Raw genomic sequence first — 23685 nt, forward strand, 5'->3', positions numbered from 1 at the left:
CTCACAGTTCTGGAGGCTAGAAGTCTGAGATCAAGGTGTTGACAGGGTTGGTTCCTTCTGAGGGCCACAAGAGAAGGATCTCTTCTTGGCCTCTCTCCTTGGCTTATAGATGGCTGTCTTCTGCTTGTGTCTTCACACCATCTTCCTTCTTTGTGTCTCTGTGTTCAAGTTTCTTCCTCTTATAGGAACACCGGTCATATTGGATGAGAGCCCACCCTAATCATTTCACTTTAACTTGATTCCCTCTGTAAAGACCCTACCTCCAAATGAAGTCACATTCTGAGGTATTGGGGATTAGGACTTGAACATATGAAGTTGCCAGGGGACACAGTTCATTCCTCAACAGTGCCTCTTTTATGAAACTTTCTTTGATCCACTTACAAAGAATGAAATATTCCATTTTCTGAGCTCCCACAGTATTTTGGTTGTATGACTAAAATATCAGATTAAATTGTAGCAGAAACTCTGGGAAACGAACTAGGGGTGGTAGAAGGGGAGGAGGGCGGGGGGTGGGAGTGAATGGGTGACGGGCACTGGGGGTTATTCTGTATGTTAGTAAATTGAACACCAATAAAAAATAAATTAAAAAAAATAAATTGTAGCAGAACTAAATTTTTAAACTTTTAAATTGTGAGCTCCCTGAGATCAAGGATCAGAAATTACGGGGAGGTAGTAACATAAAGATTAATACATATCTTGACTAATAGATTGAATTCTGCTCCTACCACTTTCTAGTTATATGATCTTAGGCAAATTACCTAACTTTCTGAGCCTCTACTTCCTTGCTAGTAAAATAGTAGTAAGCTACCTCTTAAGGATATTCTGGAAATTACATGAGTGAATACGTATAAAGTTCCCAGTACAGACCCTGGCCATAGCAGGCCCTCGGTAATGGTTGGTGGTAGATGACTGGACCCTTTAGGTCTACAGGGCTTCTCGTGGGGACTAGAACATAATAGAACTCATACATGTTTGCAACAAACCCTTTAACTCCGCATCTTTCCTGCTTATAGTCCACCTGCACTTTGATGTCTTCCCATCACCTCACACTCATACCTAAAACCTAACTCTTTAATCTCTCTCTGTCTCTCCCTACCTGCTGACACTTCCAAACCTCTGTCAGGCCTGGTTACTGTAACTGACTCATCCCTTTCCTCTTTCTAGTACTTCTAGTGCTTCTGCTCTGCTATTCAACTTCATCATTATCCAGTAAATATTCAGAGTGACTATGTAGGTCAGGCCTCACACCAGGTTGTGGGACACCATGGAAAATAACATGGACAGTGTTTTTGCAATCAGGGAGTTTACACCAGCAGGAAGACTGATAAACTGGTATGAAGCACCTAACTGAAAGGCAATGTGCTGAATGGAGAAGATGCCCAGGTGCAGGTGGATGACCTAGGTTAGCTAAGTGGTCAGAGAGGTGTGTAGGGAGGCCTGGGCGGAGAAGGAACAAGGTGGTCATTTCAGCCATTTATAAAGCTCTCTCCGGCTGCTCTGCGGCACAGAGGGAACTCAACTTGTAGGCAGGGAAATCTGTGGCCTGTTCACCCCATCTGGATCCTCAGTCCCCCTACTGACCGAGCTAAGTGTACACTCTCCAAACTCATTTCTATCAGCCGGTGGCGGAGGGTCACAAGCTCCAGAAGTTTGGAAAACGTCTCCAGAAGCAGCACATGAGAATCTTGGCTTTGGTTCTGTCCTTCATCTGCTGCAGACTTGAGTGCAAGTAGACCTATCTCCTCCATGAGGAAGGGATCTCCCATTACTTTAGCTGAAAACAGCTGAAAGAAAACAAAGTGTTTTTTAAAATATGAAAGAAGAAAGTTCACATATGAAGAAAAATACTATCAGAGGCATAGCCTCTGGAGCCAGATTTCCTCAGTTCAAGTCCTGGCTTTGCCACTTATAAGGTGTGAAATTTGCTATCTCTCTGCAAAGGGGGGATAAGAATAGTAACAGTACTTAAGTGGAACAAGTAGATAATAATTACCTAATAGGGTTATGGAGAGAGTTAAGTTAGTTAATGGAAACAAAAGTGCCTGGTATGTAGTATTTGCGCTTATCATTTTTATAAGTATTTTAAGCCAAAATAAAGAATAGAAGTCCCTGATATTTTCCAAGTATTTTAGAGGCCAATAATAATAATTTCCTATAAACTCTTCTAACTGCAGTTTCAAAATTTCAAAGTGTTTTCACATGTATTACCTCATTTCTATATTCATAAGATCCCCATGAAGTAGGAATCACAGGTGCCATTTTCCATTTTATCAGTGAGAAATCTGAGGCAATACTGAAACTTTCCAAGGTCACACAGCAGTACCAAGAGTAAACGTACGCTTCCTAGTTCCAAGTTCAACAGTTTTACAGTATGCTAAACTGCCTTCACAGTGCTCATCGTGGGAGAACCTGCTTTGGGGAATTTTTGAAATAACCTCATTGTTCTTTAACTCCCTCCCTCCACAGCGGGCTCCTCTGCTCTGACATCTTTGCTACCCTCTCACTTACTCCCCGCAGGGACCCAGTCTGGGAAGCCCTGAATCTGCCTTTCCTGGTGTGGCTCCCTAAGGGTGCACAAGCTCCCTTGTCTGCCCACTTATCTACCACAGGCTTTTTCTACTCAAAGATGCCATTTCTTGATTCTTGAAGTCTTTCAAAGTGATAAAGAAATCTATTAAGCTAATTTCTGCATGTCCTTTAAGGGCAATACCGGCCCCATTTTTTGGCCCTATACCAAAGGTTAATCTGAGTATTTATCATTTCTAGTTACACATTTGAACACCTTTCAAAAATAATAATAATTAAAACAGGTATGGCATCAGTGGGAAACTAGACAGGTATCTCAAATATTCACTATGACTTCTAAGAGAATTTAAAGTACATTTTAAAAATCTGGTACCATAATACAATGTGAAAAGAATCTGCAATAGGTGGTAGTAAAATACATGACTGATAATTTTGAGCCATACTTCATACCTGCCCCTCTCAATATCTCTCTCTCTCTCTCTCTCTCTCTCTCTCTCCCTCCAGGTAGAATACTAAAGGAATTAAGTATTTTTAAAATGAAATCAAAACCTTAAGAAATTAGAATAAAGTAAGACAAAAACATGTGGAAGAAGATTTGCTTTCTGGATTTAGGAGGACAGAAGAAATCACAAAGGAAAAGATCAACAGATCTTACTACATAAAAATAAAGTTAAAAGATAAAAAAACGAGTTGGGAGGAATATTTGCAGAAAATATGATGGACAAAAGCATTAAAGTTTTCATTTAAGAGAGCTCATGTAAGTGGATAGGAATAACATTAGTATTCTAAGAGATAAATAATGGGAAAGAACAGATGATGCACAAAAAAATACAACTTGTAACAAAACATTTGGAAGGAGATTTAGTCTTGACAAATGCCGAGGAAATGAAAATTAATAGTGCAATGCTACCTGTTATGTACATAGAAAGATATATTCATATTTATATAAATATGTACAGAGAGACATTATATGTTTACACCTAATGCTGCACAGTGCAGCAGAATTGGTACTCTTTTAAAATTACTGGTGGCATTATAATTTGCCGCAACTCTTTTGGAAAGCAATCTGTCAACTTGCATCCAAAGACTTAAATTTTGTTTCAGTAGTTCCACTTCTGAGAGTCTATCAAAAGGAATTTATTTAAAATATGGAAAAATCAGGGGTATCTGGGTGGCTTAGTCAGTTAAGTGTCTGCCTTTGGCTCAGGCCCTGATCTTGGGGTCCTGGGATGGAGCCCCATGTTGGGCTCCCTGTTCACCAGAGAGTCTTCTCTCTCTCTTTTTGCCCTTCTCCCTGCTTGTGCTTCTCTCTCTTTCTCTCAAATAAATAAAATCTTTAAAAAAATAAAAAATAAAATAAAATATGGAAAAATCTGTAAGCATGGAGATGTGCCTTGTAACATTTTTAATAATAATGAAAAATTAGAAACTACGTGAACGTCCAACAATAGGGAAATAGTTGGGTAAGTCATGATTCATCCCTTAAAGGAATTTTACTTACAAAAGTGAGTGTAAAGACTAGTTAGCAATATGGAAAAATATATAATACAATGTTAACTAAGAAAAACAGAAGATGGGGTAGGAAGGATATGATTTTAACTATGTAAAACATGTATATGAAGAATATTTGAATTCAGAAAAAATAATTATTGTGAATGCATTTGAGTGATTATATTTAGGCTAATTTTTTTTGCTTTCTTTTTTTGCTAAAATTTTGATTATTTTGATCAATTTAAAATTAATTAAAATAAAATAAAATTTTAGTTTGTGCAAGATGGAATAGGAAGCCAAGGCAGACACATGGAAGGGATATTTTTGGCAGCTGGGACCCTTGAAAGTTCCTTCATCATACAGCGTGTACTCACACAGTGTAAGGTCAAATTGGAACTCTAGGCTCAACTGTGATAGCCTTAACAGAAAAAGAAAAGAATTAAAATCTAACTACAAATGCCATGTAAGTCATTAGGCCACAGTTTGAACCCACAGAACATTAGAGTTAAAAGGGGCTTTAGAGACCATCACGCTCACTTCCATCCTTCTCCCTTCAAATACACAAAAATAATGTTACAAATTAGGAAAGGGAAACTCAGAGAGGCTAGGAGACTTGTTCAGAGTCACGCAGCAAGTTAATGGCAGGGCTGAACTTGAGTCCAGGTTGCTGACTTCTCACGCAGCACTCACTCTTCTCTACCAGATCTCGGCTCAGGACAAAAAGAAGGAATTTCGGGAAGAGTTTTAGTGGAAATAAAATATTTAGCTTTAAAAAAATACATATTTTATTTAAATTCAATTTGCCAACATATAGTATAACACCTAGTGCTCATCCCATCAAATGCCCTAAAATATTTAACTTTTAATTGAAAATGTATATTGTTGGGGTGCCTGAATGGCTCAGTTGGTTAAGTGTCTGCCTTTGGCTCAGGTCATGAACCCTGGGTCCTGGGATCAACCCCTGCATTGGGCTCCTTGCTCAGTAGGAGAGCCTGCTTCTCCCTCTCCTTCTGCCTCTCCCCTCCGCTCGTGCACACACACTCTCTCTCTCAAATAAATAAGTAAAAATATTTTTTTAAAAAAATGTATATTGTTAAAATATAAATAATAAGCCAGAAAACATTTCCCACATACCTATGTACATCTCCCTTCTAAATTGTCACAGCATCCTGATAAACTAGAAACTTAAACCAAAAATGAAAAAAGAATTACATAAAAATGTTGGCAAGGCCTAAGACTATGATCTGTCTCTGGCCAAACAGAGGAGGAATAGAGCCAAACAGAAAAACAAAGCTAACTAGTAACATCTGGGTGGAAACATTCTCTTTGCCAAAGAGCCCCCCTTCCCCCTCTTCAGAGAACCCACATCTTTCTGGAGCTGTGTGCTGTACCAGGACTCAGGCTTGGCTGGTGTGAGCCACATATCCAGGGCCAGCCGCAGCACATGTCTCTCCAGCAAAGTGAGGCTGCTGGCGGATGTGGGTCTGCACGTGTGGCGGGCCTCCCGGAGGAGGTGATCAAGGGATCGGGCGATGAGTGATGCCAGGCCCAGGGAAGGGTGGAACTCCAGCAGATAAATGTTTTTCAAAGCTGGGCTTAAAAAGAAAATCCATCAATAACAATTTTACACAATGAAGAACTTAATCTGTTTCAAAAGATATTTGAATTTTTAATGTTTTAAGACCAATAAAATAGCTGCGATAATCCAAGGCATTATAAGTAACTGTGAGCTCAAAGGGGGATCGGAGGCCATCCATACTGCATCAGATTATACAATGTTTTCTTTGTGTTAATGTGAACCCCTTTAAAATTGGAAGCTGTAAGAGTTAATTCTTAAAAGTCCAATCTGATTCTTAAAATGTTTATGGCAAACCTGTAAACATTCTGGTAATCAGCATTTAGTCAAATATTTGAAAACAGAATAACTTAAAAGTGACTAAATATCAAACAAATAATTTCCATGATTAGTTTCTGTTTTTTTGGCCTGAGTCTTTATCCTTTTCCCCTAAAACGTTCATAAACAAAGACAAATTTTAAACTCTGTACACAACTGCTAGAATCATTCATGTTTGCTATAACAACATTCTATTTTATAAATGGATGAGGCCAGAAATGATAAAATGCCTGTCTGTAGATATTCCTTTGAAAATAGAGGATACAGCACAAGTCAAGGGCCTTTCTATACCTACATCAAACTAAAGAGCATAAATACTTCTGGAATCTTTTTTTTATTTTTTAATACTTCTGGAATCTATGCAAATGGGATTCCTCTTTGTTCTAGATCTTAAAAAATACAACCCCAAAGTTGGAAAGGAATTTCATCAAGCAAATAACATTTGCTTTTGAGATTATTCTGACAGGCCTTGGTATCCATATAGTCCAAGCATGTTCTGCCAAAAATCATTTCTGAACAATAGATTCTTGCCACAGCAAACCGAGCACACACACAGCTGATGTGAAGAAATCAGTCCTGGGAAAGGTCCATGGAGAACATGCACTCTTGTGCCTGGAACCTCTAGGGCTCTTTCTCAAGGGATAAGGTTAGAATGTAGGATATGACATCCCATAGCATCCTGCCAGTTCTCAAGACGATAGCCACATAGCCCTCTGGGGCAATGTCTTACTGAAAGTGTGTCTCTACTGCAGAACTGTACACTTGCCAGGAGCACAGGGCCATGCTTCTGTTGTTCACAACTGTGTCCTCACCTCCTAGCACAGTGCCTTTACCTGTAGGCACTCAACAGATACTTGTCACAAGCTGAAAGGAATTGGACAATTTCTCCACCCATTTCAAGGCAATAGAGAGATTGTGATCACGGGCCACACAGACCAACCTGGAGCTTGTCACTCACTTGTTGGTTTCCTCAATACCCTCAAAGGCCAGGAAGGAATGGGAGTTCAAACTACATGACAAGGGGGGGACTTAAAATATATACCTCCTCTGAGTGCTCTCAGGAAATTTAATTTGCTCCTTAAAGGGGTAGGGGTCACGAGGTAAGTCTGCAGAAACCTTTTTGGTGACACTTACTAGAATAAATAAATTCCTTCTTGAGAAACTTTTAAGCAAGTTTCATATATGTTGGCTTATGTGGCACATCTGATTAAACCCTCTCATGGCATTTTAAGAGTAACTGCTTTTTTTTTTTATAGAACTTCTCAAGGGAATAAAGATTCTGCACCTAGTAGTATAATTTTAAATTCTAGCCTTCTATTATTACTTACAAAGCAAATGGATATTGAATATGCAAGAAAATCCCTGTTCTGCAGCTTTTACATCTACTTCACTCATCTCCCAAATACCTGAGAGGTACTTTATAGCATAGTATTTAGACTTAATATCATACCCTTAACTTATCTAAAAGATTAAATGTAAAATGTCTAAAGACAATACCACAGTACCAGCTATTGTTGATGGAAATAAGTTGTTTGCAAATGATGTTAAGGGGAAGTCCAAAGTGACGGCTATCATTCGGATGGCCTTCTTGCCAAAGCCTCTGGACATACTCCCGCTGACGCTCTATCTAGAAATGTAGCATAAAAGTTATAATTAGAAAAGTTAAACTTTCCCATGGATGTGAATTATGATCCTTGGTATGAGAAGAACAGCAATCCTTTGCATCCCTTCATTATTTGACTAATTTTCATCCAGACATGGTTTTGAGGATCCACTCACATGAAGACATGCTGGTCTCTCGGTCTGAACCATGGGTCAGCCAATAAAAACAAAGGCAACCAAGTTCAGACAATCTTAAGAGGCACAGGAAAACTTCTTTCTGTCAAATGATTGACTATAAGGAAAAAATTCTAATCAGGTCTAAAGTAAATGCACTGCAACAACCTATCTCCTGCTTACTTCTTGCCATTGGCTTTTCATCGGAGGACGTACACTGTAATTTTTCCTTTAGTGACCTAAAAATAGTCACAACATTTAAAAAAATAATAAACATAACTTTATGCATTAGTAGCTTATAAAAGGGTATGTTTCATTCTCCTTTAAATTGCAACAAACTCTATCATCTAGTGAAAATAAATTTTCTATTCTTTGTGGACCATTAAATATAATTAGGGTTGGAAACTTCCTCTTAAGACTGCAGTTATGCTTGGAATTCAACGATGCAAATGAGCTTACAAATAAACATGCTGTACGTGCTGCCCTAGAAAACCTGGATTCTGAACCCACAGTGAAAGGAAAACACTTCAGCTCTGGCCTGTTGTTTTCCATCCTCTTCTCACATGTAATATTTTAAAATCCAAATGTACTTACGTGCTGATTGAGGATGTCCCTCACGAGCTGCAAGTGAAGCCTCAGGCAGGTACATTCATCTCGGTAGGCCTTAATGAAATAAGGGTGGCTGAGATCAAACCGTGGGCGCCTGTGCATGATGTCAGTGATCACTTGTGCTAGAGCAAATCTCTCCTCAGGGTCCAACACGTGCTGGTAGGCTTCAAAGTAACTGTCAAGAAGCTGCAAATAAGGTTAATAGTCAGGGAACAGCAGAGGCAGCCGTAGGGCTCAGCAAAGAGAGGTGAGGCCCCACCTACTCCACGCTTTGGAAAGCCACGGGGCATCAGCTGGAGAGAAATGGCTCAGAACCTCTGGGTACCAGCCTGCTGTGGGCAGCTGCAGCAGCAATGCAACTCAAGAGCAATTGGTAAACCCATAGAGGTAAGGAGGGCAAAGTAAGGAACACTAGTTTTGCCTGTGTCCCCCCACTTCCCCTGCTCTCCACAAATAAAAGGGAGGTTATATAATGAGTAAATAACCATAGTTATAAGCTCTAATGAGACAGTGCATGCAATGTCACTTCAAACATATTTATCACCGACACTGTTCTCCACAGACTCATTCTCCTGCTATTTTATTTTATCACCAAATGTAGGCAGGAGGCCTTCCCTTTTCTTATTCTCAGCTCCATTTCTGACCCCCTTTTTAAAAAAAGTTTGCCCAAATTTAAATACAAATACAAATCAAAGCCACAATAAGATACCACCTCAACCAGTCAGAATGGCTAAAATTAACAAGTCAGGAAACAACAAATGTTGGCGAGGATGTGGAGAAAGGGGAATCCCCATATGCTGTTGGTGGGAATGCAAGCTGGTGCAGCCACTCTGGAAACCAGTATGGAGGTTCCTCAAAAAGTTGAAAATAGAGCTATCTTACAACCCAGCAATTGCACTACTGGTTATTTACCACAAAGATAGAAATGTAGGGATCCGAAGGGGTACCTGCACCCCAATGTTCATAGCAGCAATGTCCACAATAGCCAAACTATGGAAAGAGACAAGGTGTCCATTGACAGATGAATAGATAAAGAAGATGTGGGATATATATATATCTCGGGTTACTACTCAGCCATCAAAAAACCCACTTGCCACTTGCAACAACATGGATGGAACCAGAGGATATTTTGCTAAGTGAAATAAGTCAAGTCAATCAGAGAAAGGCAATTACCATATGATCTTACTCATATGTGGAATTTAAGAAACAAAACAGAGGATCATAGGGGAAGAGAGGAAAAAATAAAACAAGATGAAATCAGAGAGGGAGACATACCATAAGAGACTCTTAATCATAAGAAACAAGCTGAGGGTCGCTGGAGGGAAAGGGGTGGGAGGATAGGGTAACTGGGTGATGGGCATTAAGGAAGGCATGTGATGTAATGAGCACTGGGTTATATAAGACTAATGAATCACTGAACTCTACCTCTGAAACCAATAATACATTACATGTTAATTGAATTTAAGTACAATACATTTAAAAAATGGTTTGCCCAAATTTCACCTAGAAACGATAGAATGGAAGCCTGAGGTGAAAGTTCCCTAAATACAAAGGCATTTATCCCAGATGGGACTCTACTAAGAAAGGCTTCGTGTACAGAACTCTCAAAGGCATCTAAGGAGCTTATTTTCTAGTGGAGGCCACAAGCCTTTTCTAAAAACCAAAGCAAGCTCCCAGACACTAACCCAGTAACCACTGAAGATGGCAGTTAGTGTGAGAATTAAGAGAGAGATTCTCTTTATTTTGTTTTTACATTCATCTGTGACCTTAAGAATTTATATTCTGTGTATAAATTCTATTTGTGTGTAATTAGTCATAGTGCTGATTGGAAAAACGCTCTTCAGAGATCACTGGGCTGGAATCCCAAACAGGGACCTAAGGGCAAGATAAGTAGTTCTGAAGAGTGTAGTTACTGTTCAGGCCTGTCCCACATTATATCAAATATATTAAGATGAACTCACATTCCAATAAAATTCATTCCTGTAAAAACGTTAAGGGATATTTATAATTTTGCTTTACAAGTTATTTGGCTACGAGTAACACATTGAATTAACGATTGGCTATGATTTCTGGGCAGTGATATACTCAGATTCTTATGAAGTGAGAAGATATGGTCTATAAATTTTCAAATGCAATGAGATGTTTCTAAGTGCTCAGTTACAAGGTTTTTACATTTTACTGACATGTAATTAAGCATTTATTGATAACAATTTTGTATTTTCCTTTCATATTTCAGAGTAATGCATGTGTTTTTCCTCAAAGCACCAACATTTTCAGTGGTACCTGCAAAGCTCTTAGATCCTAATCACCGAGTCCACCTTGCTTGACGCTTAAATCAGCTCTAACTAGAAGCTTCTGAAACTTTATTCCATTCATTTCACAACAAAACAAATTCCTTTCCTCTGCCAATCTAATCCAACACATCCTCCCTCAGAGTTTTGGCTCAAGATGTCCCTCCCCAGTCTTCTTTCACTAGCTTCTCTTACGGAGTTTCACTCTTCTGGAAGATGTCTACTCCCATTGTATCCATATTACCAAAGTCACATAGGCTTGCCCAGTGTGTGCATTTAATTGGCAGCAAGGAGTGAAATGTTGAGGTTGCAAATTCTACCAACCTGACAGCCTATCACACTTTGACATGCACCAGAGAAAGAGTGTGTTTTATTTCCTTGGGTATTGGTCTTCCCGGTGGCTTCAGGACAGGAAGTCAGCCCTCTTCTTAACAAATAGAAATTTCCTAAAAGGAGATAAAGAGCCCTTCTCTTTGTGTGGCATCTATAGCTATGAATGCAAAACCATAAAGAACTGAGAAGCTGCAAGCCCTAGCAACAGTGCAGGTAGCAGGTAGCAACAGTGCAGAAGGCAAAGGGGAGTAAAGGACCCACGTGACAGGAAAAGAGGCAGGAATGTCTCTGTCTTGCCAGTCATGCCTTCCAAGGCTCCCAATAGAGGTAAACACTTGAGAATCAATAGCAGACTAGGAATCAAATACTGCCTTATTAATACATGTCCAGTATCTGGGCTTCAGTGCTGAAGCACAAGGAGGCGGAGCCTGGGGCACTTTATTTGACATTCAGTTTTGAAGGAAACCCTTTGAAACATTGGTCTAAGGGACCTTAGGTCAACTCTAGCACAAGAAGGAAAACACCAAAGGAGTTAAAAGCTCAGAACACACAATGCACACCCCAGGTTAGAAACTCACATATCTCAGTGAAAAATGAAGGAAGGTGGATTGCCAAGACTTTGAGTCCCAGGGACAATGAAGCAAACAGGGTGATCTAAATTACCTGTTTCCTCTGCTGATCTCTACTCTAGAATAGCATTCAATTAGTAAATAGTAAAAGACAAAGCAGAAATGAAGGAGTGATGGGTAAGAAGGATGTCACTCAATAGCCTAGGGGGAGATTAGGAAAGAAAGAAACAATTACTTTCCCTAAATCATCCTGGACTCACTTGAACCTTTTTGATTGAGCCAAGGCAATCCCAGGAGCTGGTTTATAGTATTTGTATGCCTTGACCCGTTTTTTTGTACAAAGAGTCTTATTGTTTGGCTATTTGGCAGAAATTCATGGGGGAGGGTTCTTGCTAGTGATTTTAATCTGCTGATACCAGGTTGCAGAGGTTGGCACTAAAATGCCAAGCTCATTTGTGTTGTTCACATGATTGCCAGATCTAGCAAATAAAAATACAGAGGTCATCTAGTTACATTTGAATTTCTGATAAACAACAAATACTTTTTTTAGTATAAGTATCTCCCAAATATTGTCATATTTTATTTGGCAAACCTAGCTATTGAAAAGGAAAATGTGGCCCTCTTTTCACATTGAGTAGGCTTTTTCAAGCTTTGGCTTCAACCTCGAGAAGCTCTCAGATGGACTGTTGCATAATTTTATTATTAATTCTTTCCCAAGAGGGTTAAGACCATGATTTTTTTGCTTCAAGGTTCTATTTATTATCTGTTTGCTAACTGGCCCATTTCCATTTAAACTCTGGGCTGGTATTTGCCTAAGAAGTCTTCCTAGTCTGTCAAATGTCACCTGTGTGTGTCAACGGCCAAGTCTCAAGTGAAATAATACATGGTACACACTGACGGGAGGTATCAAATATTGGAGAAAATAGAAGAAAATCCAAAATGAATAGTCTCAAACCTTACTGTGCTTATATTATTTTTACCTCAAACTCTGTATTTCTGGGACTTAAGAAACTTTTAAAAAATAGCACTTTAGGTCAAATGAAAGTGCAAAACACAAAATCAACACTAGACACAATTTGTCACAGATTATTTATTTATTTATTTATTTAGCTCCAGACACGAATTCCAATCACCCTAAAAATGTGTCATCTGGTGGCTGTAGGCAGAATTAGCTTTTGGAGCACATGTCACTTAGGAGCCCAAATAGCTGATGCCTGGCTTCTCTAAGAGTTCCTTAATCCACCTAAATTTACATCAGCTCTAATTTGATGAGCGTTTATACATAATATGGTTACTTTAAGGATTTAAGACAACCCAGTGTATTTGAGCAATTCTTAACTCTAGAGACTCCAATATATTCAATGATCAAAAACAGCTGAGCAAACTTGGCAGTAGAATCAGTACTGGGAGAAATCAATTGTACTCTAGATAAAAATATGGTTTATCCATTAAAAATAGGCTCTTTTGACAGAATTTCTGATTTAGAAGGCCACATTTTACAGTTTTGGCACAGACAGTTCAGTTTCTACAGAAAACTTATTGTAAGGGTGAGAAAGGAGGGAGACATTTTCAATGATTTTTTTTTTCAAGTTAAAATAATTTCATTGACCATAGGAGAAAACTAGTGGTCAGCCCTGGTGACTTAGCATAGAACGAAGCGTAGGCCAAAGTGTGGAGAAATCAGTTTGTTTTTCAGTCCTCTCTGCCCTTCTATCCTTCTATTGCCATTGAGTCCTGCCGGGGCCTTCATAGGCAGCCCAGGAACACCGAAAGGGAAGGCAGAGGAAGAGGAGAGTCCAGAAAAGGAGGGCTGTTTAAAACTGGACCAATAAACTTGTTGAGTTTAGGGATTCTGTTTTATTTGCCTTTAATGTAGCCTTTTCAGTTACTCCACTCTGAGTCTAGATCTCTCACTTAGTTGATCAAAGTAAGTTTCTAATTGGCCGATCAAGGTCGCGGATGCAAACTCTGTAGAGGCCAGTTCCCCTTGAAAAGAGGAACAGCATTCAAAGCCCAAAGGCTCCCGCCCTTTGAGGCCAGCCAGGTGTTTTCAAAAATTGGGTGACCTACATCTCTATGAGTAATAGACCAGAAAGTAGATGAAATGGTAAACCATCTAATCTACTAGAAAAACAGTTCAAAGAAAACATTTCCACTTCCCCATCTTCTGACCACATCAGAGTGCACTGTAAGCTGGCTTCCACACCCGTACCTCTTCTGAGAGTCCTATGAAGCTGGCAGTGACCCTGGTGGCTGACCCCACTGCCTGTTTAGGAGTCATTTTTCTTGATGTTTCACTGCACTCCACACTAGTAACTGTCTTCTAATTAAAATGTTTTCCCCCCTGTGGCTTTCATACACCATTCCTTCGTTTTTTTTGCTCCCGTATCTTTGACGACCTTCTTATTCCTCTTGTGGATTTTTGTTCCGTGACCTTCCCCTACAATTTAAGTGTTACCCAGGACTGCATTTCAGACATCTCTGGCTTTTCCTACTCATTTGATTCATGACCATGGTTCAATGTTCACTCTCATACCTCAGCTCATACCTCCTCCTGACCTTCAAAACTACAGCTCCCGCAAAATATTCACACCTGTTTTAGCAAACTCTCCTCACATGCCTGTTGCCACAGACTCAATGCTATCATCCCCTCTAAAGCATCCCTCCTCCTGCATTCCATGTCAGTTGAGAGTCTCCTCCCTGACCTTGAGAAAGTCATTTTTAATTCCACCCTTACTCTCACCGCAGCAGCCAGTCTTCAAATCCTGCCATTTTCACTTCTGCAAAGACTTTTCCAGTCTGCCCCTCCTTCCCATTCTCACTCTTCCATCCTTGTGGAGGTCCCCTCCTACTTTTCCATGTCACTGTTGCAATAACAGCACTTCTTTTCTGCAGGAGCTCTACCCCAGTCCATTCCCCACACTAATACCCCAGCAGGTGTTGAAAACAGAGCTATGCTCATATTTCCCCCTTACTGAAACTCACCAATGGCTCTTCGTTGCTTATAGAATTAACTGTAAATGTAGCACGGATTAGCAGGCCTTTCACAGTTGCATCCCTAACACATGCAGCTCGTTTCTCATCATGCTTTTAGCGCCTCGTCTTCTTATTCCCCAAACTCACCATCCCATTTTATACTCCCCTGATACCGCTCCTGCTGTTTCCTCTGCTTAAGAATTTTTCCTTCTCTGACAGACAACATCCATGCTCATCTCTTAGTAACAGGATTAAATATCTATTCCTCTGAGAAGACTTGTCAACATTTCCTTTACTCTGAGAGCACCTCACAGGGCAAATCCCTCCCTCCACTGTGGACTCTGGAGGTCTTGCACGTACCTCAGTTGTAAGCTGTTAGTCACTGGGCTGTAATTTTTACTTAGAGATTGGATCAACTTGTATAGACTAGAAATTCCTTAAAGACAGAGATCATCTTCTCTCATTTATCCATGTTCCTAATGTCTGGAATAGTACACCTGGTACAGAGTAAATATTTAATGTTTGATGAATGAATTCCCAACAGTTAGTGATCATCAGAGGGGCTAATAATCCATGCCGAGGACACAAATGAAGAGCAGCGTTTCATTAATTACTAGTATATGAGCCATTGATGATACTGATGATGAATTTAGCAACCTGATGTTTCATTGCTTTAAACTTACCCTCATAACTTGGTGCACTGCGCCCACCTTGCCCAACGGCTTGCCTCACATGTGGTATATTTCTAAAGGCTGTAATAAGATCAATTTGTCTGCATTTAGCAAAGTGAGGCTTGTCCCTCACAGGACAATGAATGTGAATAGGCCCATCATTCATCCATACTAAAAAATATATATGAAAGCCTAAACTATATAGCCTTCTAACAAATTATGGCTATAAGATAAAGTAGTATCCTTCACATTTTATTTTTTATTAACGAGGAACCACAGTAAAGAAAATAAAATTTATTATTCATATCTTTACAAATACCTGAGATTTTTTCAATAAAATAATTATTTCCTTTATTAGGATTGCCCTTAAAAGATCCACTGAGTTTTCTTGGTTTTGTTTTTTAAATACTGGGTTTTATAAGAATGTTTAACAGATGTTTTGTTTTCTAGGGAAAAATACCTGGCGCTTGTTTTCTAGCAGAGCTGCTTCCCAAGTCCACACGTCATACAGCACAGCAAATCTGTCCACACTTGCGTGGGCCCATCCCCAGTCCTGGCCAGTATTTGACTTGGTGTCCTCTTTGTGACCTGGGAGAGAAGGGGATGAGAACGACCAGAGACAGGCCTTTCCACAAAGCTATTCTTATTAGAAAAGCAGCCCTTGAACTGTCAGCTCCATCTCAGGAATGAAAACACTGAATCAGTCACAGGGATTCCTAAGAATCAGCTGGAGAGCCATTGGCAAAGACTGGGACCTAAGTTCATACTCGTTGACTTCTAAGTCAATAGAGGTTTTTGTTTTTACTCTTTAATTTTAGTTTTAAAACTAATTTTAGAAATGTAACCAAAATTCAGCTAATATGAAATCTTCACTAAAATGTCCTCAGACCTGTAATTTAAAGGCAAAACACACATTTCTCCTTCTCTAAAAACAGGTCCCTGGTGGTTTAACAACAAACCCAGTTTAACCTGCTATTTCAAGTGATGCTAGCTAGCCAAGTGAAAACTCTTCAGAGAAGTTTCTAAGACATTCCTTAATTATGTTAATTACTCACTTAAATCAATAAAGGTAATCATTGTCATTGTTCTGCTAAAATATTTTCCCACTACATTAATGTTAATTGTCAGTGTCAGCATTATTATTGCTCTTAATTTTTGACAGGCCTATTTCAGAATTAAATCTCAAAAAAGTAAGAGATTTTCAGGTACTGAACTTTGAGTTCAATAATTATCACATATATGATGGGTACTGAACAAGAGAAAGATTTTGACCAGGCATTTCTCTAGCAGCAATTGGGAAATCATTTCACAATGGATGACTACATACTTACTAGCTCAGGTGAAGAATGCTCATGTGGCTAAATGACTACCGACTGTTTCAATCAAATTAAGTTCTCAGCAGCTTGAAATAATTGCATGGTATTATAAAGTAATATCAATAGAAATGATGATGCACTAGTATGTAGACTAACCAGTAAAGATAAAAGCCAAAAGCCGAAATTAAATGCCCTAGAATGTTGGATGCCATCACTGCATCCCATGATTCAGACACCAATGGTCTGTGGTAAAGAGAGCAGTGTTAATCCAATGTTAATTTAATTCTGTTTGGCTCTGAAAGGTTCATTGTCAAACATGCTTTAAGCAGCATTATATATCAATATGAAAATAAATTATTCTTAATTGCTATCTACATGTATTACAAAATAGCACAAACCTTGGCTAAATTTCTTTTTAGGTTTGCAAAACGTCTAGAAACTCTAAGCTCTTTCCAAATATAATGCTAATGTTGTCATATTATTCCAAAAGGATTATTCTTTCCTCACCTATTTCTAAAATTGGATATATTTGAGTGGTGCCAAAAGGAAGAAGAAAATGCCTATTATAGGTTATTTGATTACCCTGAGTAATGATTTCTCCCTTTGGTGCTTATCTGGCATTTTCCTACCCAGATCTTCTTGCACTCTGGTGGGTTTTTTTGTCAGGAACCCAGGGATGTCTCTGCTTCTAACTGCTGTTTGTCCAAAGTCAATCACTGTTTTTGTTCATTAAGGAAAAAAAAATCATTACGTTCAGTTGCTTACTTTGCTTCCCTCAGGGCACTGCATGACACCCTTTGCACCCAGGAAGTAATGCAGAAATGCCACTGAGGAATGAGTCTAAACAACAGTAAGAATTATAATCAAACTTTGAAAGAATAGTCTCCAACAAGAAGAGGGACTTGAGCTGGAGGCAGAAACGTATCTTTTCTAAAACAGGTATATATTGGGGAGGTGTATATGCTTACTGAATTTTCAGATACTACTGGATAAGCATTTATATTTTGAGGAGGAAGGTGTTAAATAGAGCCCTTAGTATTTATTGTTTGTTTGGCTGGTTGATTTTTTTTTTTAAATCTGACTTCTGACCTTTTTCTTTCTCAATGTAATAGCTGGCCACAAACAGTAGTTCTGCCTCCAGCTCCTTCAGATCAGCCAGGGCTTCATCATACATGATGTGTACTCCTTGCTGGTCCTGCGTGTAGATGTAACCAGCTCCCATGCTGTAGTAGTCATCCTGGTTCTCCACTTCTGAGAATTCCATGAATTGGACACTGTGGACCTTGGGAAAAGAAAACCAAGCCTAGAAGTTACCGGAAAAGAGAGAGCTATATTTTGCCAGCCCAAATGGGCCAAACAGCAGCCTTCTGCTCCCACACAGTGGGCTGTCAGCATTCAGCTGTGGCCATGCCGCCTATATATAGCACTTTTATGTAGAGAAAGAGATATTAGTAAAGAATGTTAGCAGGGAAGGGTAGTGAGATAGATAACTAGCTGGTTGCATTTTTTCTGATTAACTCGGGGTTACTTGGGAAAAGGCAGGCAATTGAGCGGAGTGTTATAGGTAGTCTCTGAAATCAGAGTGCCTATGTTCAGGTCTCACCCTCGGCAAGTCACTCAGCTTCTCGAAGCCTCTATTTCTTCCTCTGTAACATGGGGACAGTGGAGATACCACAACAGTTGTTCTAGGGAGCATGTGATGCTGTGCTGATGAAGCACTTGCGATCTATGAACATTTAAGACTTTTTAAATTTTTGATTATATAAATACTTTAAAAATGCATTAATATAGCCTCATGTCTTAGTAATATACTGAATTGAATAACATCCCCCCAAAATTCATGTCTACCTGAAACCTGTGAATGTGACCTATTATGGAAATGGAGTCTTTGCAGATATACATAGGTTAAGATGAGGTCATACTTGATTGGGGGGAGGGGCCTACTCCAATGACTGATTTCTTATAAAAAGAGGAAAATGTGGAGATAGGGGAGAAGGCCATGTGAGGACAGAGACTGAGATGGGAGTGATGCATCTACAAGCCAAGGAATTTCAAGAAACAGCCAGGATTACTAGCAACTGCCAGATACTGGGAGAGATAAAGAAGGATTTTCTCCTGGAGACTTCAGAGGGAACAGGGCCCTGATGACACTTTGATTTGGGGCTTGTAACATCCAGAACTATGACAGAATAAAGTTGTTATGAGCCACTCATTTTGTGGTGTTTTGTTATGGCAGCTCTAGGGAACTAATATGAGTAATCTGAGTATTCCAACCATACGTTTTCTTAGACGACTGAGGAGCTGTTGCATCTTAAGACTCATTATTCTAGTAATAATTCTTATAATTTCCAACTTCACTCTTGTCAAGCCTCTGAGTTCACCCCACCTCATGCTTTCACTCTGTCTCAGTGGAAGCCCTTCCACTTCTCCACCCGCATCCACACACTGCACGCGCGCCCCTCTCCTCCTGCTTCCTCCTGTACTGTAGGGAATGACTCTGTTCCCCTTCTCTGTGGTCACTCCATCCCACCTCTAAAACATCCCTTCTTCTTCTTGGATATCCAACTCCTCTCGAGCAGCTATTTCCCAATTGACCCTGAAACGTGTTCATGTCCCTCTTGTCCTTCTCTTGGTTCCACCTTTTGTCTCTCCTCCTCCTTATGATCCAGCCTCCCAAGATGTGATATGCATTCCCTATCCCCACTTCCTCACCTCCTACCCCTACTGCTCACCTCCTATCTCACTCATCGCCATCCAGCTCCTGTCTCCATCAAACCAAACCAACTTTCACTAAGACCAACAGTGATCTTTTCTCCCCATCCAGCAGACCTTCTTTAGTCATCTTATGTAATCTCTCAGGAACATGTGACACAGTTTTGCACTCCCTGCCTCTTGATTCCCTCACTTCCCTGGCCTTCTGGGATTCCACATTCTCCTTGCTCTCACCAGCTTTCCAGCCTTCCCTGAGAAGTATTTTTCTCTATCAGGTCATTAAATAGTGGCCACAGTTAAGCCCGAGTCTTAGGATCTCATCTTTTCCTCCTATGCTCCTTCCTTAGGAGGTGATACACACTTTCACAGCTGAGATTAGGGACCATTTGCTCCCTAGTTGATATCTATAATCCAGACCTCCTAGAGCTCCAGACTCACATATCCAATGACCTATTTGGCATTTGTTCCTGGGTATCTCAAATGCCTCTCAAATTTAACATGATCAAACCATGTGGTCTTCTCCCACAAACCTAGGCCATTTCCAACTTCCCCATTTTAGTAAATAGCACTGCCACCAAGCCACTTCCTCTTGCATGAATCATTTCTGACATCTACTGCCTCACCCTCCAGTCTATCACTAACTCCTGTTAATTTGACTTCCTATCTCTCAAATCCATCACTTCTCTGGATCTCCACCACCCACCATCTTAGTCCAAGCTGTTATTAGCATTCACTGGGACTAGTCTAGGAGTTTTTGGGTGTAATTTTCAAGGCTGGGTACAATCTGGTCCCTGCGAACCTCTTGGACCTCATTTCCTTTCACTGTCTCTATATTTCCATCCTTATGGACCTGGGCCTGGCCCTCTTCTGAACATGCAGAGCTGTTCATACCTCTGGACCTCGTACATATTGGCCCTTCCATCCCTCAGTTCCTCTTTCCTTGGTAAGAACCTAGAGTCCATTCAAATAACACCTCTCTGGCAGCCTTCCTTATATCTCTATGCAGAGCTGAGTGTTTCTCCCCATGACTTATCTAACTCCATTATAGCACTCAGCTCATCGCCATGCTAGATTGTTGGCTTATCTACTCCCACAAGCTTTGAGCCTGTCATTCATTCATCCCTTCATTCACTCATTCATTCCACATACATTCTGATCAGTAATTTACTAGGTGCTGTTCTAGGCACTAAGGATATAAGCAGTTAACAAAACTGGCACAAATCCCTGCCATCATGGAATTCTTTAATGGAAAGAGGCAGACATTAGATAAATAAGTAGCATATATAGAATGTCAAATGGTTTGGCACCAAAGCTTCCCCAGACTTAGTGCCCTGCACTAGAGTGTGGCCTAGTAATGAACTTTGGCCAGTGGGTTGTGAGCAGAAACAACACGTGTCACTTCCAGTCCAAAGTATTTAACACAGACATACGTATTCCCTCTCCTTTTCTTCCCTTAGTTCCTGTGTCTGAAATGTGTGCTTATGCCTATAGGGGATGAATTTTGAAGACCAGATGGACAAATTCCTTCATGCAGAGTTATGTCTCAGTCATTATATTATTTTCTTCTTAATTTCTTCCACAACTATGTGGAAGCCTCCCCCTTCTAAAGTTTCTGTGGTCTAGTGAGTTGATCCTTCAATATTATGCTTAGAGGAGTGGCAGGAAGGGGAAGGCAATAATTATACGTCTGAGTAAGAAATAATCTGATCTTTGGAAAGATTCATATTTTTTAAGACTGCAAATTAACTGATTGCCAAGATAATTATTTGAATATAGTAAAAATATAGGAGAATTGATGGCCCATCATTCATTCTCTTCCTTCTACTGGTTTCTGCCATTACTTGCTAATATGAATTTTAGGCCTTTTGGCAATAAGACAATATTTTCCTGACCAGCTTACCTTTTTCTAGATAATCTTTACATTAATTGCAGACCATAAAAGTCCAGTATAAGAATTTCATTAAAAACTGTTAGGTGAGGGCAACCCAGTGGCTCAGCAGTTTAGCGCCACCTTCGGCCCAGGGCCTGATCCTAGAGACACGGGATCGAGTCCCACGTCAGATTCCCTGCATGGAGCCTGCTTCTCCCTCTGCCTGTGTCTCTGCCTCTCTCTCTGTGTGTGTATGTGTGTCTTTCATTAATAAATAAATTAAAAAAAACAAAAAACAAAAAACAAACTGTTAAGTGAATGACTCAATCCATTGGCTACAATCTTTCAAATATATTTCTTAAGTTTTCTTTTTCAAAAAATACTTTATTTATCTATTTGAGGAAGAGAGAGGGACAACTGGGTGGCTCAGTAGTTGGACAGCTGCCTTTGCTTAGGTTGTGATTCTGGGATCTGGGATCTAGTCCCACATCAGGCTTCCTTAGGGGACCCTGCTTCTCCCTCTGCCTATGTCTCTGCCTCTCTCTCTCTCTCTGTGTCTCATGAATAAATAAACAAATCTTAAAAAAAAAAAGAGAGAGAGAGACAGAGAAAGAGAGAGAACACAAGTGGGGTGAGGGCCAGAGGGAGAAGCAGACTCTCCGCTGAACAGGGGGGTCCCTGATGTGGGGCCGATCCCAGGACTCCAGGTTTGTGACCTGAGCTGAAGGCAGATACTTAACTGATGGAGCCACCCAGGCATCTCTTTCAAATATTTTTAAAAGAAAATTTAAAAATTTATTCTCTGCCTCACATACTGAGTATATTATTATTATAGCAAGTTGTTCTTCATTTGAAAAGCATCATACATTTTGCAAAGCAATTTCGTGTACATTGTCTTTTGTGATCTCATAACCATTGTGTTATGAACAGTGCCTTTCTTTTGTCTAACAAATATTTATTAAATACCTACTATATGGAAGATATATACTCAACTCTCTATTTCCTTTTGCCACCTGAATAAGCATCTCAAAATTTCCATGTCCTAAACTGAGATCCTGATCTTCTCAACAAACCTATTCTAATCATATCTCAGATAATAATGACTCCAAACTTTCAGATGCTGAGGCCCAAATTTTGGAATCAACCTGGACTTCTCTCTTTTCCACATTCCACATCCTATCTGCCTGGAAATCATAATGGCTGTACCTTCAAAATATGTCCAGAATCTGACCATTTCTTACCATGCTGTCTTTTCAGACACATTGTCTCTTTGATTAATGTAATAACTTCCTAACTAGTTTCTACTTCTTCCCTAGAATATCTTCAGTCTATTTCCAATACAGCAGCAAAGATCTTAAAATGTAAATCAAATAACATTACTCTTTTGCTCAAAACTCTCCAATGGCTCCCCTTCTCAGAATCCTTGCAATGGTCCACAAGGCCCTATGCAACCTGTTCCCCATTCCTCCAATCTCTCTACTATAATTCCTGCCAATTTCCTCCTCCATCACTCTAGCTTCAATGAACTCCTTGCTGTTCCTGCAACAATGCTATACATGGTTCTGCCTCAGGGCCTTTGCATTGGCTCTCCTCTGCCTATCACTCTCCTCCCAGTTAGTCATGTGGTTTGCTTCCTGATTCCCTTCCCTGGCCATTTTATTTATAATGGCAACATCCCAGCACCAACCTCTATCACCTTTCCTTCTTAATTTTTCCTCACAGAACCTATCACCATCTTTACTAGTCTACAAAGTCTAGATAGTTCTGTGATAACTCCAAAGTGCGGTGGCCTACAGTTAAGATGAATTCTTTACTCATGCAGAGCCTTCTGTAGGACTTGTTGCTTTCTAGGCAGCTATTTTCCAACAGTGAGCCAGTGACCTAAGATCTTTCTATTTTGTGGTTCAACATATGCCTTCTACTGGCTACAGCAAGGGAAGAAATCCAGAGAGTCAAAGACCAGCTCTTTTTTTTTTTTTTTAATTTTTATTTATTTATGATAGTCACAGAGAGAGAGAGAGAGAGAGGCAGAGACACAGGCAGAGGGAGAAGCAGGCTCCATGCACCGGGAGCCCGATGTGGGATTCGATCCCGGGTCTCCAGGATCGCGCCCTGGGCCAAAGGCAGGCGCCAAACCGCTGCACCACCCAGGGATCCCAAAGACCAGCTCTTAAATACTTTGGACTGGAAGTGACACATGCCACTCCTTCTACTGTGACACACGTCTAAAGTAAACTCATAAAGTCCCCATGACAGGTGGTAGATGTTTTCCTTTTCTGATATTGTCATAGAGTGAATACTTTTTAATACTAGCTCAAGACTTATCATCAGACCAAACGTACAGGTCCAGGGAAGACACTGACATCTTAAAGGGCTTCTCCAATGTCAGCTCCCCAGGCTGGTAAACCCAATGATCTTGGTCCCAGTCTTGGCCCTGGAGCTTGTGAATTCACCCCAACAAATAAATATCTGTGCTTCCCAGCCCGTACATGGGAATGAATCACATAGTTAGGCCTGAACATTCCAGTTTAAATGCTGACAAGGCCACATGCATGGAGTGCAGGTAAAACACATGGTCCTATTAAAGACCCTGAAAGAAGGCCACTTCCTTGAGTTTCTCACACTATAGTAGTAGCTGCTGGCAGCTTATA

The 23685-nt window shown here is 40.1% G+C and overlaps 1 protein-coding gene across 1 annotated transcript in view; it reads right to left on the reverse strand.

Annotated features, from left to right (window-relative positions):
* Positions 1-23685, reverse strand: part of LOC140636531 (uncharacterized) — a 139374-nt gene that overhangs the window by 83695 nt on the left and 31994 nt on the right. The window contains exons 14-19 of the mRNA XM_072831833.1: positions 17542-17734; positions 15597-15724; positions 8282-8482; positions 7417-7538; positions 5384-5612; positions 1582-1784 (exon numbers count right to left, since the gene is read on the reverse strand). Of these exons, the coding sequence (XP_072687934.1) occupies positions 1582-1784; positions 5384-5612; positions 7417-7538; positions 8282-8482; positions 15597-15724; positions 17542-17734 (1076 nt within the window). The remainder of the gene's footprint in view (positions 1-1581; positions 1785-5383; positions 5613-7416; positions 7539-8281; positions 8483-15596; positions 15725-17541; positions 17735-23685) is intronic.

The sequence above is a fragment of the Canis lupus genome, chromosome 7 (assembly GCF_048164855.1).
Source record: "Canis lupus baileyi chromosome 7, mCanLup2.hap1, whole genome shotgun sequence".
Classification (NCBI taxonomy): domain Eukaryota; kingdom Metazoa; phylum Chordata; class Mammalia; order Carnivora; family Canidae; genus Canis; species Canis lupus.